Raw genomic sequence first — 14,085 nt, 5'->3', positions numbered from 1 at the left:
TAGAGAAAGAAGGAACAAACCTAACTCCCAATAATTATTCTTATATCAGTGAGGCTCTCTAGGCCTAAAAGCTTGATTTCTAAACACAAACTCAGTGATTTAGTACTGGTGATAGTTACAATGTTCTTTTCGTGATCAATTCTCTAACACCAAGAGCTAATTAGATTCTTTGCCTGGTGTGATGTTAAAATACATAATGGAGGTAATAGCATTCAGTGTCAATACAACTAAATATTCCATATTTCACTTTTTTATTTAGTGCTGAACAGTCATTTTTCTCTCTCCCCTCCCCATGTAGACTCACACAGGAGAAAAAGAGAAGATTTGCCCGTATTGTGGACAGAAGTTTGCAAGCAACGGAACACTCAGAGTTCATATTCGAAGCCATACAGGTATTTATTATAATGAACAGAGAAGACTTTCTAAATCTGTAACAAGGTATCTCTGTGTCCACAATTTATGTATCTACAAACGGGCAAATTTACAGGTAGGCTGAACACAGCGTCTTAGTCAGATATTTTACCTGCTCAATGTGTAAAAGTTGTTGTCAGGTTTCATTTTACAAGTTTACACATTCATTGGAATAAGTGGCATCAGGCAGCTGAAAGAGGTTTCTTTGTGATGATTTGTTTGCAACATAAAATGGTGGAGATTTGCCTTTGGCATGACATTTTTTTCCCTCTGCATAACTAAGTTTGGCTCGCAGGGAGATGACAGTAATTTCTGTGTGTGGCTGATATTGCCCTCAGTTTTGGAGCAGAAAGCCCAGTTTTTCAGGCTCACAGTGCAGATGGCTCTTGGGAAAATGCTCTGGTGATGTCCAAGTAAAAATGCTTTTCACATGTGTGCTGCTACCAGTTAGATTTCAGCTCTCTCAAGGAGGCTTTCCTAAATTTAGTAGTTGGGCTAACAGGAGTTTTGGGAAACCACACACCAGGGACCTCCGACCTTGAGAATAGAGCCTTGCAAAATTTGTAACTTCTATTATAGGGGGCTGTGACATTTTGAACTTGCTTGAAGCAGAAAGGCACTGAAGATTTCTAGTACCTTTGTAAATTAAATGCAGTGGGAGAAACTGCCTTGCCAGGAGATGATAAAGGTTGGAATTACAGCAATATGGACTGTGGAAACAGTTTATGAATGAATAATGCTGCAGGAGGGAAATTTTCAAGGCCTCTTTTTTTTACTTAAGAGGCTAGAAGCAGTCATTGTTCCTAATTCAGGAAAAATGCCTTGCTAAATTCATTTATAATGATCTTTGATAAATAAACTCTGATCCTTTTCTCTTGCTGCTAGTACAGTGTCAATTCCATTTTTGGTAGTTTGCGTCTTTCACTGTGAGAATTAACCAAAATAGATTTTCATGGTTGCTCTGTTATGGTTCCTGGCCAATATTTGATTATCCTGATGAAAAATGGGAGGAAGTTGCTGCTAACTTGTGACTTTAGGTTTCAAAAGAATATTTTTGTTCCATGGAAAAATGCTTAATGTAAAGTTGAGTGAGAAATTGCCATAGCTGGATCCAAGTTGCAGTTCTGGAGAGATGGTATTTTTTGGTTTCACCAAACAAACCTGAAGGCTTCAGCCCTTTTGTTCTTGGTCATGACACAAGCACACTGATCATGAGAGGAAATTGTTGTCCAATATTCAGTGAGCCTGAGAAAACATGGCTTTCTGAGGAATAGCTTGCATCATTCCCAAAGAGCATAAGGGAAGCTGCTGAAGGAAGTCCAGGTCATCTGCAAACAGTAAAAAAAAAATAAAAATTGAGCACTCTTAAGTTCCCTACAATGTGAAAACCCTTGACAACTTTTCAGGGAATTTCTGAGCAGTAAGAAATTTTCAGTTCATCGAATAGTGGAGCCATGAACTTACTTTATTCAGAGATGAATTTCTAAATTTCTAAATGTTGCAGTGATGAATATTTCAGGGTATTGGTGTCTGTTAAATTCTTTGGGTTTGAATGAATAATTTCAAAACTGTGCCATCCTTTTTCTCTTCGGTCAGACTTCAAAGTATCACTTTGCATTCTGAGCTAGAAGTGAAACAAGCAGCCACTGTCTGTTTTCAGGAGATGATTCATCCTTCTGAATAAGCCTTGAGCTTTTGGTGCAACTCAGCAGTCCACCATAAATGTAAATATTGCAAAGACCTCTTGTCTGAGTGATTACAGGTGATGAGGTTTGAGGTCTGTGTCCAGATATTTGCATTATCCCATTTTCTCTTTGTGGTCAGCCAGACTTTGTTTAATTGTCTACTTTGTGTGAGAGGTTTTGTTCTGTAGTTACAAAATAAATTCAGGTAGAGGTTATTTTAAAAGAGAGCTGTGCATCACTTTTTGTCCTCCTTATATTTATGAAGTTATTTTTTACAAAAGCTGAGGTTCTAGGGTACCTCTTTGGTTCTGCTTTGGAATTGTATTTTTGATACTCTTAATAATCCATACACAAAAAGAGAAGCTCAGTGGGGTTTTGTCTTTTATTTAATATGCAGCATGTGCTCTTAAATGTTGTTCCACTCAGACATGCCTGCTTCCTGGATAAGCAATTTTCTTCCCTCTTCTGCGTTAGAATAAGACTCTGTAAATGAGCCCAAACAGTACTTGGCCTTTTGCAGTGACTGAGCTGGTCTGGGGTGAGTGAACGTGTCTGCATGTGCATGTACAGAGGGAAGGGAGTGATGTTTGCCTCTGAACCTGGAGTGTTGCTCTGTAATTCATCATCTGGGTTTCAGCCTTGGCATGACACAGCGCTCTGCAGGTCAGCTGAAACAGTAGAGCACATTCTCCCTCTCCTGTATCCTGTTGGTTTATGACTTCTTCGGGTCACAGGGATCTGGGGTTAATTCAGCAAAAGAATCCTTTGACTGTGATATAAATTCCTCGGCTTGTTCATAAATTGTAAAAGAAATCCTGTGGTCTGCTCCATGGGCTTGAAACCCAGGGACTGGGAGGTTAATTGCTTCCCTGAAGTTTTAAGCTACTTTCAGTGTTAGCAGTTTCTGGCTGCAGTTTGTGCAGCTTCTCAGTTTCCTTAGGCATATCTGCTTAAAGGTGTTAATTGCTGTGGGGGGTGTGTGTGGATGTGTGTGTGCCTGTGTGATCTGGGTATATACACACATTTTATCTGTCTGCTGTTTATACTGCCTTCCTAATTAGTTGTGTTCTAATCCCTTCCATCCTTGGGATGTAGCACATCAAGTTGTGCAACAGTGAAAGTTGTTCTGAAGTGGTTTATATTTGCAGGTAAATTTCTTTTAGAGTTAGGAGAACTAGGGGATTTAACTGTAATTCTGTCCTTTCTATGCTGTCCTTCCCCTACTGTTACTTAAAGACTGATGAGAAACAACTAATGACCGTAAATGTCTTCCAGAAAATTACATGCAAATATAGGTTAAAATATAACCTTATTTGCTTTTACCATCACCGTTAGTCCAAGTCCTGCTAATAAGCCAGTAAGATAACTATAATTTTACATCTATCCTAGATGTTCTCTGAAAAGGTGAATTTTTCAATTCTATGTCATTGGAAAGCCATGACTTATTGTATCATTGTTATATGTTACATAGTCTGCTAGGTGCAAAAAGCGGCTTTGTTTTTTAAGCATGGGTTGAGAAGGTTCTTTGGAAATTTACTTCCATGTGCATGAATGAAAGAGATTACCAAGAGATTACATTAAAACAGCAAAAAGCATTTGGACCACAAACTTCTAAATCCTTTGTGCCAACACAGTTAATCTTACCTTTTCATTTTATGTAAGAAGAGATTGCTTTATAAGACTTCAAAAATATATAACTTCAGGTGCTGATTGCCTTCTTGAAATGCCTCTTGCACTGAGCCTGATGTTATGCACCTAATTTTGCCATTGTAGTCCCATTTATACAATTTAACCAAATTTTTGCGTATACTTAAAATTCTTCTTAAGTCCCAACTGTATAAATGGTTAAGTTCAAATTTTGAACTTCTAAGAAAAAATCCTGGGCAAGCAAAATATTAGTGGTGGAGTTATAACAATAAAGATCTTTGGTTTTTAACAGTAGTGCAGTCATCTCTGAACACGGAAGACTACAAAGTAGTTGAAGGAAGTAATGAGTTTGAGATAAAATAAATAACTTTAATTTATTATGGTGTAAAATATATCACCAATGGTTTAATAGCTAAACAAGAAACTGTTTATTCATGTGCATAATAATATACAGCCAGGATCCTGATTCCAGCAGATCTTCTGCTAAATTATCTTACAGGTAATTTATATTTTCTTACATAGGAAAAAAGATAGAAGGCAAGCTTGAAGGAACTTCCTCTCATATGCCAATGAAGTATGTGACAGAATGTATCTGTATCTAGTCAGTGAACAGCTTGCAAATGTCTACAGCTAGGTTCTTTCTATTAATAACTTAAAAATGATCCCTCTTTTATCTACCCAGTTTAAAAAGGAGCTTGCAGAAGGCCTCAAAGGTAAGGATTCTGCATTTCTAAACCTTTCAGTTTATACATCATTGTCTTGTTCGTCTCCAGACAACAGCTAAATCTTTAAAAATACCTGTGAAGTTTCATGCAGCTGTCAGCTTCTTGTTGTCTGTGCACCCATGAATGAAGAAATGTTCTTTTGAGGGGTAGATTGTTTGAGTGAGATATCTTTAGATCAGATGAGTTACTGATTAATGCATGTTCTTTAAAAGACTTAGTTGACCATTGGGTTCACTGAAGTAATAGATGTTACATTTTCCATTCATAGGGAAATCAGATTGTTTAACTCCAGTGATAGCTGGAAAGAATGGAACTGGTTTGTTCTTTCAAGTTGTGTCTGTTTTTTATTTATTACTTAAAATTACTTAAAATCTTGATATCACTGTAGAACTGATGGAAGCCTGTATGTAAGTAATAATGGTAGTTCATGCTTTACTGCATGGATTCAGATAGTCTTATTTTGTAGGGTTTTTTACTAGTCTTAATGATTCATTTAGTGGCAAATAGCCAATATCTCAATTATATCATGGTAATTTTGAGGGACCAGATAGGGCAAACGTTTTATTGGTCTTAACTAGAAATAATCTGAATTTTTGAATAAACCCTGAACTTTGCAGAGAACAAACCATCTCAGCTGTGAAAATACCACTTCCGTACCTCAAAAATTTAAGCATGGCTAAATACTTAGAAAAAGACAAGTAATAGAAAAAAAACATTTAAAGCCTTCTGTTTTTTCTTTATTTTGAAAGAAAATGATTTGAGGTTTTTTCTTATTAAATATGTGACTGTTTTTAGTGGATGGGAAATACACATAGTTGATTTACATGAAACCAATTCTAGTTCTCCCTGGTGCCTGGAAAATGAGTGTTGGAGCTTACTTAGAAAACATTCACAAATACACAAACTTAGAGTTATTCATCATCAGTGAAGAAACAAACCACCTGAAAAAACAGAGGCATTTCATCTCTTGTCTTCAGAGTCTGTCAGATTTGAATGTTGGTTAAAATTAAGTAAGAAATTCTCTAATTGCCCCATACCTGTGAGAGTGTTTCTCGGAGCACAGGACTCATCTCAGAGCAGAGTTATCTCTTTCTTTATCTGGCCCACTATGAGTATAAAATTACCTGAGCTTTTGGTGTTTCTGGGTGTTTTGGTTTGGGAACAAACCCAACACTGCGTCTTGTCTCATCTGATGTCCTCAAGTATTTTATCTTTCAGATCACAAAGTTACTTAGCTCTTTGCATGAGAGAGAGCTGTTCCTTTGTGGGGACTTCTGTATCTTCTCAAGTGCTAAATTTTGAGTGTTTAGTGGCTGAGAAGGAGGCAGGCCAGGATTTTGCACAGGCCAGATCACTTTTTATTGTCTAGTCTGGATTAAGACTAGTCTAGATGTCATAAGGAAATCAGCTCACTGCTGCAGTTGGCCAAGCTTCTTGATTACTCTTCGGTTCTTTTCCCTCCCTGGAATCCCTGGTCAGAATTACAGAACTGCCTGAGAGATGCAGGGTATTCAATGCTTTGGAGATGCTACTCAGGATTTAGAAAATAGCCACCTCTACACAAGAGGAAGTTCATTATTTTAATGAGGTGTTGGTTTTATCACAGGCCTGCAACACCAAAGTGGTGAAATTTACTGAATGTTTTCTTGACTTGTGAATTTTAATCTTTACTCAGTGATTGTTTTCCTGGCATTTTCTAATTGACGTTCTGTTGGAATCACTGGGTTCATTGAGTTCCTGTTTAATTTAATTTTGATTCCTAATGAAGTCCCTTTCCGTGTGGGAGAAATTCAGATCTGTGTATTTGAGGTTTATTTGTGTTTGTGTGTACATATTTGCATAGAGCATTAACTGAATAATGTTCAGTTAAGGACACGAAGTTTTTAATTGAGTGGGAACATTGTTTAAGGGCAAGAGCAGCTGAGGATAAATGTGTGAAGCTGTCAGGTGCCCTCTGTGAGCAGTGTTCTAAAGCAGATGTCACAGATTATGATTTTGTTACATCCATTAACCTTTTGCCCATCTTTACTTGCCGTTGAATGCTGTCATCACCCCAGATTATCTCTGACTAAAAAAGCCCCGTTGAAATTCCTGTTCTGGGCTGCCCTGTGGATCATCTGGTTAGGAGTGTTAAATGTGTGATCCAGATGGCCTCCAAATTCCTCCCCAGGTGAACTGTGCTCATTCCATCATAGTTGGGCGATGGTGGAGGCCACTTTAGAAAGGATTGTGTTTTGCTGTAACTGTTCTGAAAGCTGGTATTTTGAAATAATGCATATATATATGTTTATACAGAAAAATATAAAAATTTTTATTTAAGAAACAACCTTCTAATCCCAATAATTAATAGGTCACCATCTGAAAGGGAGCTGTATCTGGAACATGAGAAATGGTCTGTGGAACAGTCTGAGGGACCGCGTTGCTGTAATTATATTTGTTCATTTTATAAAGAAAACCGAAGCGAGGAATTCCTTGAGGCTGCATCTGCTGCACTTGATGTGATGTTCAGTGCAGTTTGTTGTAGGCTTTTTTCTGATATTTGTGAATATTGACCAAAACCATTGATGACCTGAATACCCCAACTGAGCAACTGAGCCGAGACATATTAAAAAGTATATGAAAAACCCCCACCTTGATAATTTCACTGCATAAATCAAATTCTTCCTTCCTTAACTGAGCAGTTGAGTTCCAGTAAAGACAGCAAGCCAGGGTATCCTGCTTGAAGGCTAACATGAATACTGAGAATTGTATTTGAGTGACTAAGCAAGCTGCAGGGGAACAGGGACAGTAAACAGGACTGTAAATTTCACAGATGAAATAGAAGTAATGCTTGAGTATGGTTTGAAAGAGCAGTGAGTCTGTTCCTTTGGCTTGCTGGGTTCTTCAGACACTTTTGTTGCAGTCTCTTCAGATTAATTCAGATATTTCTCAGTTCGATGTTTCCTTTTTCATTTTTCTTATTGGGTGGGAATGCATTTCTCACCTGTAAAGTACATATTTGTTTAATCTTATTTGAGATCGTTGTTTTGAAGTAATCACTAACATTGGTGCTTCTATCAGGTTTCCACCTAACTTGAGAAACAGCTTTTTTTTTGTGGCTCAGCTGACTACAGGGAATGCAAAATACAATGTGAAGATAGCAATGACCAGTTTGATTAACTGTCTCAAAGTACTTATTCAATGTCTAGCTGTAGCCAGTGAAGTCTTGAAATCTTCAAAGACTAATGTATACATGGATTTGCTTCTTAATTGTTTTGTATCTGAATTTGGGATATCTATGTGCTAAACTCAGTATAAATCCTACCTTGGAGCGCCTCTGATTGCAGATGTCTCATGGGAAACTCTCTTGAGTCAAACCAGAATGGGAGAATCTGGTATTTAACTTCTTAAGCTACATTAAGGTCCACTAGGTATCGTGATCTCAAGCTAGAGATGGAGGGAAAAATAAATCAGTTCTGTTATAACATGGTTTCAGATCAAGATCCCGTATGTTTTTCAATCATGGAATTGTTTTTCATAATCCTTGTATTAAGGTTAAATTTATTTTTATTATGTTAAAAGCTTTGGTTTTTTGTTCATGCAAAATCTGGAAGTAGAATGTCTAGACTTTGAATTATGCTAAATCCACTGCAATTTATCCCAGGATTATTTTTTTGGTGTTATTTGTACATTAATGTGTTGAGCAGTTTGTTCTGCAACAGCAGGGACATGACAGTCAGCTGTAGCTTGGGGGTGAAGCTAACATTTGTTACATTTGACTTGCTTGACTGTTCTGTTATTTTAATGAAAGCAATAGTTTTGTTTAGAAAGATGACTTTAAAAACACCCAAACATAAAAATATTTCCATATTATATATATAGCTATATATAAAAATCAGTTTATATAAAAATGCAGAGTGCAAATGGCATACTTGTTAATTGGCATTGACTTCACCTAAAGTGCACCCCCTCTTAGTATGGTGTTACCAAAAATTGGCACCATCTCATAAATGTTCTTCTAGCTGCAAATCCAAGAAGAAATTGTAGTTTATCATAGTGGAAATCACTTTCTTTCACTTTGATTCTTAGTAACTCCTTGTGAGGACAAGAGAAATAGAGGTTCATGACTTGCAAGATATTTAAAATGCTTGTCTTGGTAACTTTTGCTCTTAATCTCCTTGTTAGGGATCCATTCATTTTCTGATCAGAGGAGTTCTGCTTCTGGAAATCTCCACAATTTCTTGTGCACAACCTGAAGTTTATTACTGCCATGTTTATAATGGGGTTTTGGCAGTGCTTGTCTGGCTGTAGATGGATGTGAAAGCCCTGACGGATAATGCCACTTTCCCAGGAGCTTTTATCACATGGCCCTTACTCTCCAGTTTGTCTCAGTGACAATTCTAAACTTTGTGCAAACACAAACCCCTCTCCTTTGTGGACGCTGGCCATAATTTTCTATGAAATGTTGCACTTCAGCAAGCCTTCATGTGTGGGAGGAATATTTTTAGCATTCATTGTCTCAAGTCTGCTAGGCTAGCAAAGGAAGGAAGGAAGTTAATATTTACCAGAGATAAAGAAGGTGATATGTAGAGTTGTAATAATCTTGCCAGATCTGCTGTCCACAAGACCAGATATTTAATCTAAGTTAGTTACCTGGGCTCCTGAGACAGTAAATGGCAAAAAAGATACATTGTCAGAGGGCAGTTTATTCACTTCTGAGACAGACAACAGAGGTCCTTTCCAGAAAGCAATTAGTAAGAAATTTATACTAAGAAACTTGCCTATTGCTAGCTAGATTTATTTTAAGAGACCCATTGTTAATTTTGTAAAAATCCTAAAACCTTTTGAGGCAGAAGATAAGTTACAAGTTTAAAAGATGTGTATGCACGGGGTAGACGCTTATGTAAGCACCAGGACGCTTGAATAAATTCTAAGCATGCAGGCTCCAGCGTTGAAAGAAAATAACAAAAAATAAGAGCAGCAGTAAAATTACTTAGGAACACCTTTTAAGTAGTTTTACTGGCAATTATTGACAAAAGTGCATGACAAATTTATATAATTTAGTAAAGCAAGATGGTTCCTAGTTTGAATGTCAAGTCAGAGCTGGCATTCTCTGTTCTGTAGTAACCTTGAGTTTTGGAGTAGTGAAGATTTTTGTCAGTGGACAGTTTGTAACAGCAGCTCCTGACTTTTTCAGGTATGACTCCTTGCTGTGGAGTCATTGTTGCCCTCTACTGGCATTTTTACTGGTCAAGAACCATGGTGTCCGTGCTTGATTTCAGAGGGACATTGTTAATTTGTTTCTGACAAATTCAAACCCATCCTTTGAAGGCAGAAGTCTTTCTCTCTAAAGAGACATGAGGGTGGGGGAGAGAGGAAGGAGGGTACAACTCCTACCCGTCATCGCTCATTTGCTTACAAACTGCTGAAAGCTTTAAATTCTCCATCAAAAGCCTCCAGACATAAAAATGTCAGCTGAGTTAATTAAATATTTGAGTACTGGCAACTGTTGGAGTGTTTGAATTTCAGAGGCATGAATTAAAGGCATCGAGGGTCAGGAGAGAGAGGATCATATATCAGACTGCTCAGTGGAAACACAGCTCTAACACAGAGATTGTTGTCATAGTCCAAAAAAACCCAAAAAACCCCAAACCCCAATTCACACAGTTGTGCTTTCTGAGACATGACAGAACACAAGAGAGAAAAGTATTTGTGTTTAGAAGTGCCTTGTTGGCCAATCATGTGCTTCTGTCATTCACAGTTACCTATACCTGAATAAAAGACAGAAAAGAACAAAATAATCTGTCTACAAAATAGGGGAGGGTGGCCATCCTCCTCCTTCAATAACCATCTCACCTCGGGTGCCCTTGAATCTCTACACAATGTATGGATATGGAGATTTCATGTCCAGCAGTAACTCTTAGTCAGTATCTTTGGGATATCAGTGAAATAGTGTGGTTTGGGTTTTTTTGAACTTTAAAATGTAATTAATCTTACTTGCCTATTTTACAAGATGGAGTATGAGTGTTAGTAAGTGCTTGACATTTGGTGTCAAATCTATATTGTGTAAAACCTAAATGTGCAGAAATACCTGTGTGAGCAGAAAGCTGTGCATTGACTTTATAAAATAGGCTTTACTTAACTTGTGACAGACCTTTATTTGAAAAGACACCTTCAGCATTATGGTTGTGTAGAACAAAATCCATTTTGTTGACAGAAAATTTTCTATAATAATTTTTTCTGCTGTGTTTTGTATTGAAAACAACCTGGTCTTTGCTTTTACAGTGTTGTGTACAGGAACAGGAGGCAGTAGGCTCAGATTCCAGTGTATTGCCTGAAGAGTTAAAAATTAAAATATATTTCTTCCAAATGATGGTGCTCAGAAACTCTTTACTGCTTGTCTCTGAACAGCTCAGTATCCACATTACACTAATGTGAGTTTGGGAAAATAGATGCCAAATGACACCAGTGTAATGGAGCATTAAACAAATACCTTTCAGATATGGGATGCTGCAAGGGAGATGCTAAGATTGCTTCTGCTTCTATTTCAGTCATAAATTGGGACACAAATATTGCAGAAACTTTTGATTAACTGGCTTCTAACATAGATACAGCATTATTAAAAAGTGGGTTTTGTTTTTCATTGGGATTCTGACACCAGAGGCCTCTAATAACGACCAGATGTGAAATAGAAAAAAATATTTGGGAGCAGTTAATGTCTAACCATAAAAGTGACCATGTGTAAATCACTGTAGAATGTGGTTTGAGCAAGGTCATTAGGTGTTTTCTTTTTGGTTTAATTTCCCCCAAGGCTGTCTGTGTGTATTCATATATTGTAGTACAAAATCAGTCAGCAAAGAGGAATATTTTGATCCAGCGCTGCATCCCGCTCAGCAGGATTATTTGTAATTTTTCTAAAGTTTAAATCTGTTCTTTGACGAGAAAAGCGGTTCAGTTTGACGAAGAGCTGTGCTGCAAGGCCTTCATCCTCTGAGGGCACATTTCTGGGTTCTGATGCTTCTCTTGTTCTCAGGTGAGCGTCCTTACCAGTGTCCTTACTGTGACAAAGCTTTCAGCAAGAACGACGGCTTGAAGATGCACATCCGCACCCACACCAGGGTAAGCCCCACACAAGGATGAGTTTTTATGGGTCCTTGAGGATTGTCTGTGACTCATGTGGTGAAAAGTAATTCATTGCTGTTTGGGTAGGGATTAGGCTCTGCCAAACAAGGTATTTTATACCTATTAAAATAAGAGGCAAAGATTCAAGTCATTAACTTACAAATTCTAATTAAAACTCCCTTATCTTCTATTTTTTCTATGTTTCATTTCTTATATGTTGAAATATTAGCTTTACTATTTAATTACTTCATTTAACCCATGGTTATTTATAGATATAAATTAATGTTGTTTACTGACTAAACAGTTCTGTAAAGGCTTCACTGTTACTGAAACTTCAATATCCAGTGATTTGATTCTTACTGTGCCTATAAAGTCCAGTCACTGTGAGCTTTTCTAGAGGCTGTACTTCATTAACTGATGACAATTTTTATATAACTTTTATTTAACTGGGTGCTGTTCCAGCTCACAGAGATCAGTGCAGCCTTGACACCAAACCAAGAAAATTCTGCATCTACTGGGAAATAGGAAAGGTGACATTTAACTTAGTAGTCTCCATATGCAAATGGGCACACAGAATTGCTTTCTAAATAAGTAAAAGTAAAAGCTGTTTCAATTTCTGCTGTTCTGTGTGGGTCTTGAGCATATTAACTGTGAAGTTCTAGCTATAAAATGGTAGCTTTCGTACCCCAAACTATACAAGTAATCAGTAGTTTCTGCAGCCCTTCTTGGTAGTTCATTGGGAACAGGCTAGTCCCATGTTGTTGGTTGTTTCTCCTATCTTCCAGCTGTCAAATCACTTTAAGAAGTGCTATAAATTCTCATCTGTTGTTACTATCCCCTCTTAATTGTGTTTGCACCAGGAGAAATTTCATGACCCATCTAAGTTCTGCATGACTGTGAGGGGTAAGCAAGCTCTGAAACAGTGCCAAATTAAATTTTTTTTCCTAATTTTCCATATAGTTTGAGTAAAAACAACAAACGCCCTTCAGCCTCCATAGGAGAAAAATAGAGGAAAAAATAATGATATTAGGCTTTTACAGTCTACAGTGATTTACACCAAGTGGTGTTTTCTTCTAGGCATTTCTTAGCTGATAGGAAAGGGAGGAGTTAGGAAAATAAATTTTAAGGAGTGGATATTTCTTTTTAATAAATGGAGACATTGTAAGTAGACAGCCTTTGTATTGCACTAAGAACATAATAACATTTGCTTTAAAATGTCTCAGGAAATGCTCTGCTGTACCATGGAGGCCAAACACCATCCTTAGAGGTACAAAGAACTCTGTTCACACCAAATGTGATCTCAGTGTTTCCTTATACTTGAGATGCATTGATCATCTACATCTGAAAGGTTTTTTTTTTTTTTATTTTGGTGTGTGAAGGTGCTAAGCAGACTGCTGCTCATCCCCACAGCTATGCTGTAGGATTAAAATATGCAGGCCAAGATTGTTTTCTTAGACTTGATTAGATTTTGGTTCTTTTTGTGGTAATGCTGCTCCTATTCCAGAACTTGACAGTGAGGCTCATTCATATTTGATTGCCATTACCTGTTCCTTTATCTCCATGTAAATAGTTTTGTTGTTTTTTTTTTTTTTACTTTGGTGTAACAAAAATCAGTATTGATAGCATCTACATTAATAGTAATTTCTAAATTGAAGCTTGTTACTATAATCTTGCATGTCCCAACTTTCCCTCTTCCTCACAGTTCACCTTATTTAAGTAGAACTGGACAGCTAAAAAATCAAAGGTGGTCTTAGTAGGAGGAGGAAAAAAAATGGGCTAGAATTATTAATAAAAACAAGAGAAGAGAAAACAAAATTTATTACCAACTTGCATGGATTTTCAAGCCAGAAGGAGGAATTCTTCTTGAGTCTGTTCTGCAGAACATTATCCATGAAGTACTGTGGGATAATAAGCTGTTATTTTATTGTTCAGGCGAGTAAATATTAGTGCAGGTACAAGGTAATAAATATATATTTTAGCTGATGTGAAAGAACAGAGTGGTGAAGGGAATTGGAAAGGGGGAATAAGGAAGTGGGGGAGCAACAATACTGAGAGGGAAATGGGGAGGACACCATTATTTACAAGAACTCTTGTGTGTTTGGCAAGAATGTGAAGATTTATTTAATCTTAGTAGTAGGTTGATGCTTGTCAGGTATGCAGAGTACGGGAACCAAACCAACCCCCTCTGACCAGAGAAAACAGCTGCTGAGCTGTTCAGGTGTGTCTTTCTTGAAGTGAGGGCTCGTGATCTGAGTCCTGACTCTGAAGGAGTGTTCAGGATGTGTTCTAACTGCGCTGTGTAAGGACTTCTCCAGGGAAGTGAGAAACCTGTGCAGAAAGAGTTTGAGACCCCTGAGCTCAGTGCTAATGCACTAGGACTTGTTCTGTGTTCCTAGGCTATTTAAACAAAGGTGAACTAAAGATTAGAAAATAAAAACTGCACTGTGTTTGCCAAAGGTCTGGGTCCTTCTGTCAGTTCTAAGAACAAGGAAAACCAGGAAGTCACACTTGAAATT

At 37.4% G+C, this 14,085-nt stretch overlaps 1 protein-coding gene across 3 annotated transcripts in view; it reads left to right on the top strand.

Annotated features, from left to right (window-relative positions):
- Positions 1-14,085, top strand: part of PRDM5 (PR/SET domain 5) — a 59,532-nt gene that overhangs the window by 33,401 nt on the left and 12,046 nt on the right. For all 3 annotated transcript variants that reach the window (XM_066184884.1, XM_066184883.1, XM_066184885.1), the window contains exons 13-14: positions 299-392; positions 11,481-11,566. In XM_066184884.1, the coding sequence (XP_066040981.1) occupies positions 299-392; positions 11,481-11,566 (180 nt within the window). The remainder of the gene's footprint in view (positions 1-298; positions 393-11,480; positions 11,567-14,085) is intronic.

This window comes from Chamaea fasciata, unplaced genomic scaffold (genome assembly GCF_029207755.1).
Source record: "Chamaea fasciata isolate MVZ Bird 193981 ecotype frontalis unplaced genomic scaffold, bChaFas1.0.hap1 SCAF_6, whole genome shotgun sequence".
NCBI classification, from domain to species: domain Eukaryota; kingdom Metazoa; phylum Chordata; class Aves; order Passeriformes; family Sylviidae; genus Chamaea; species Chamaea fasciata.
Note: the sequence above shows the minus strand (reverse complement) of the source record. Positions and strands in the feature narration are given on the sequence as shown.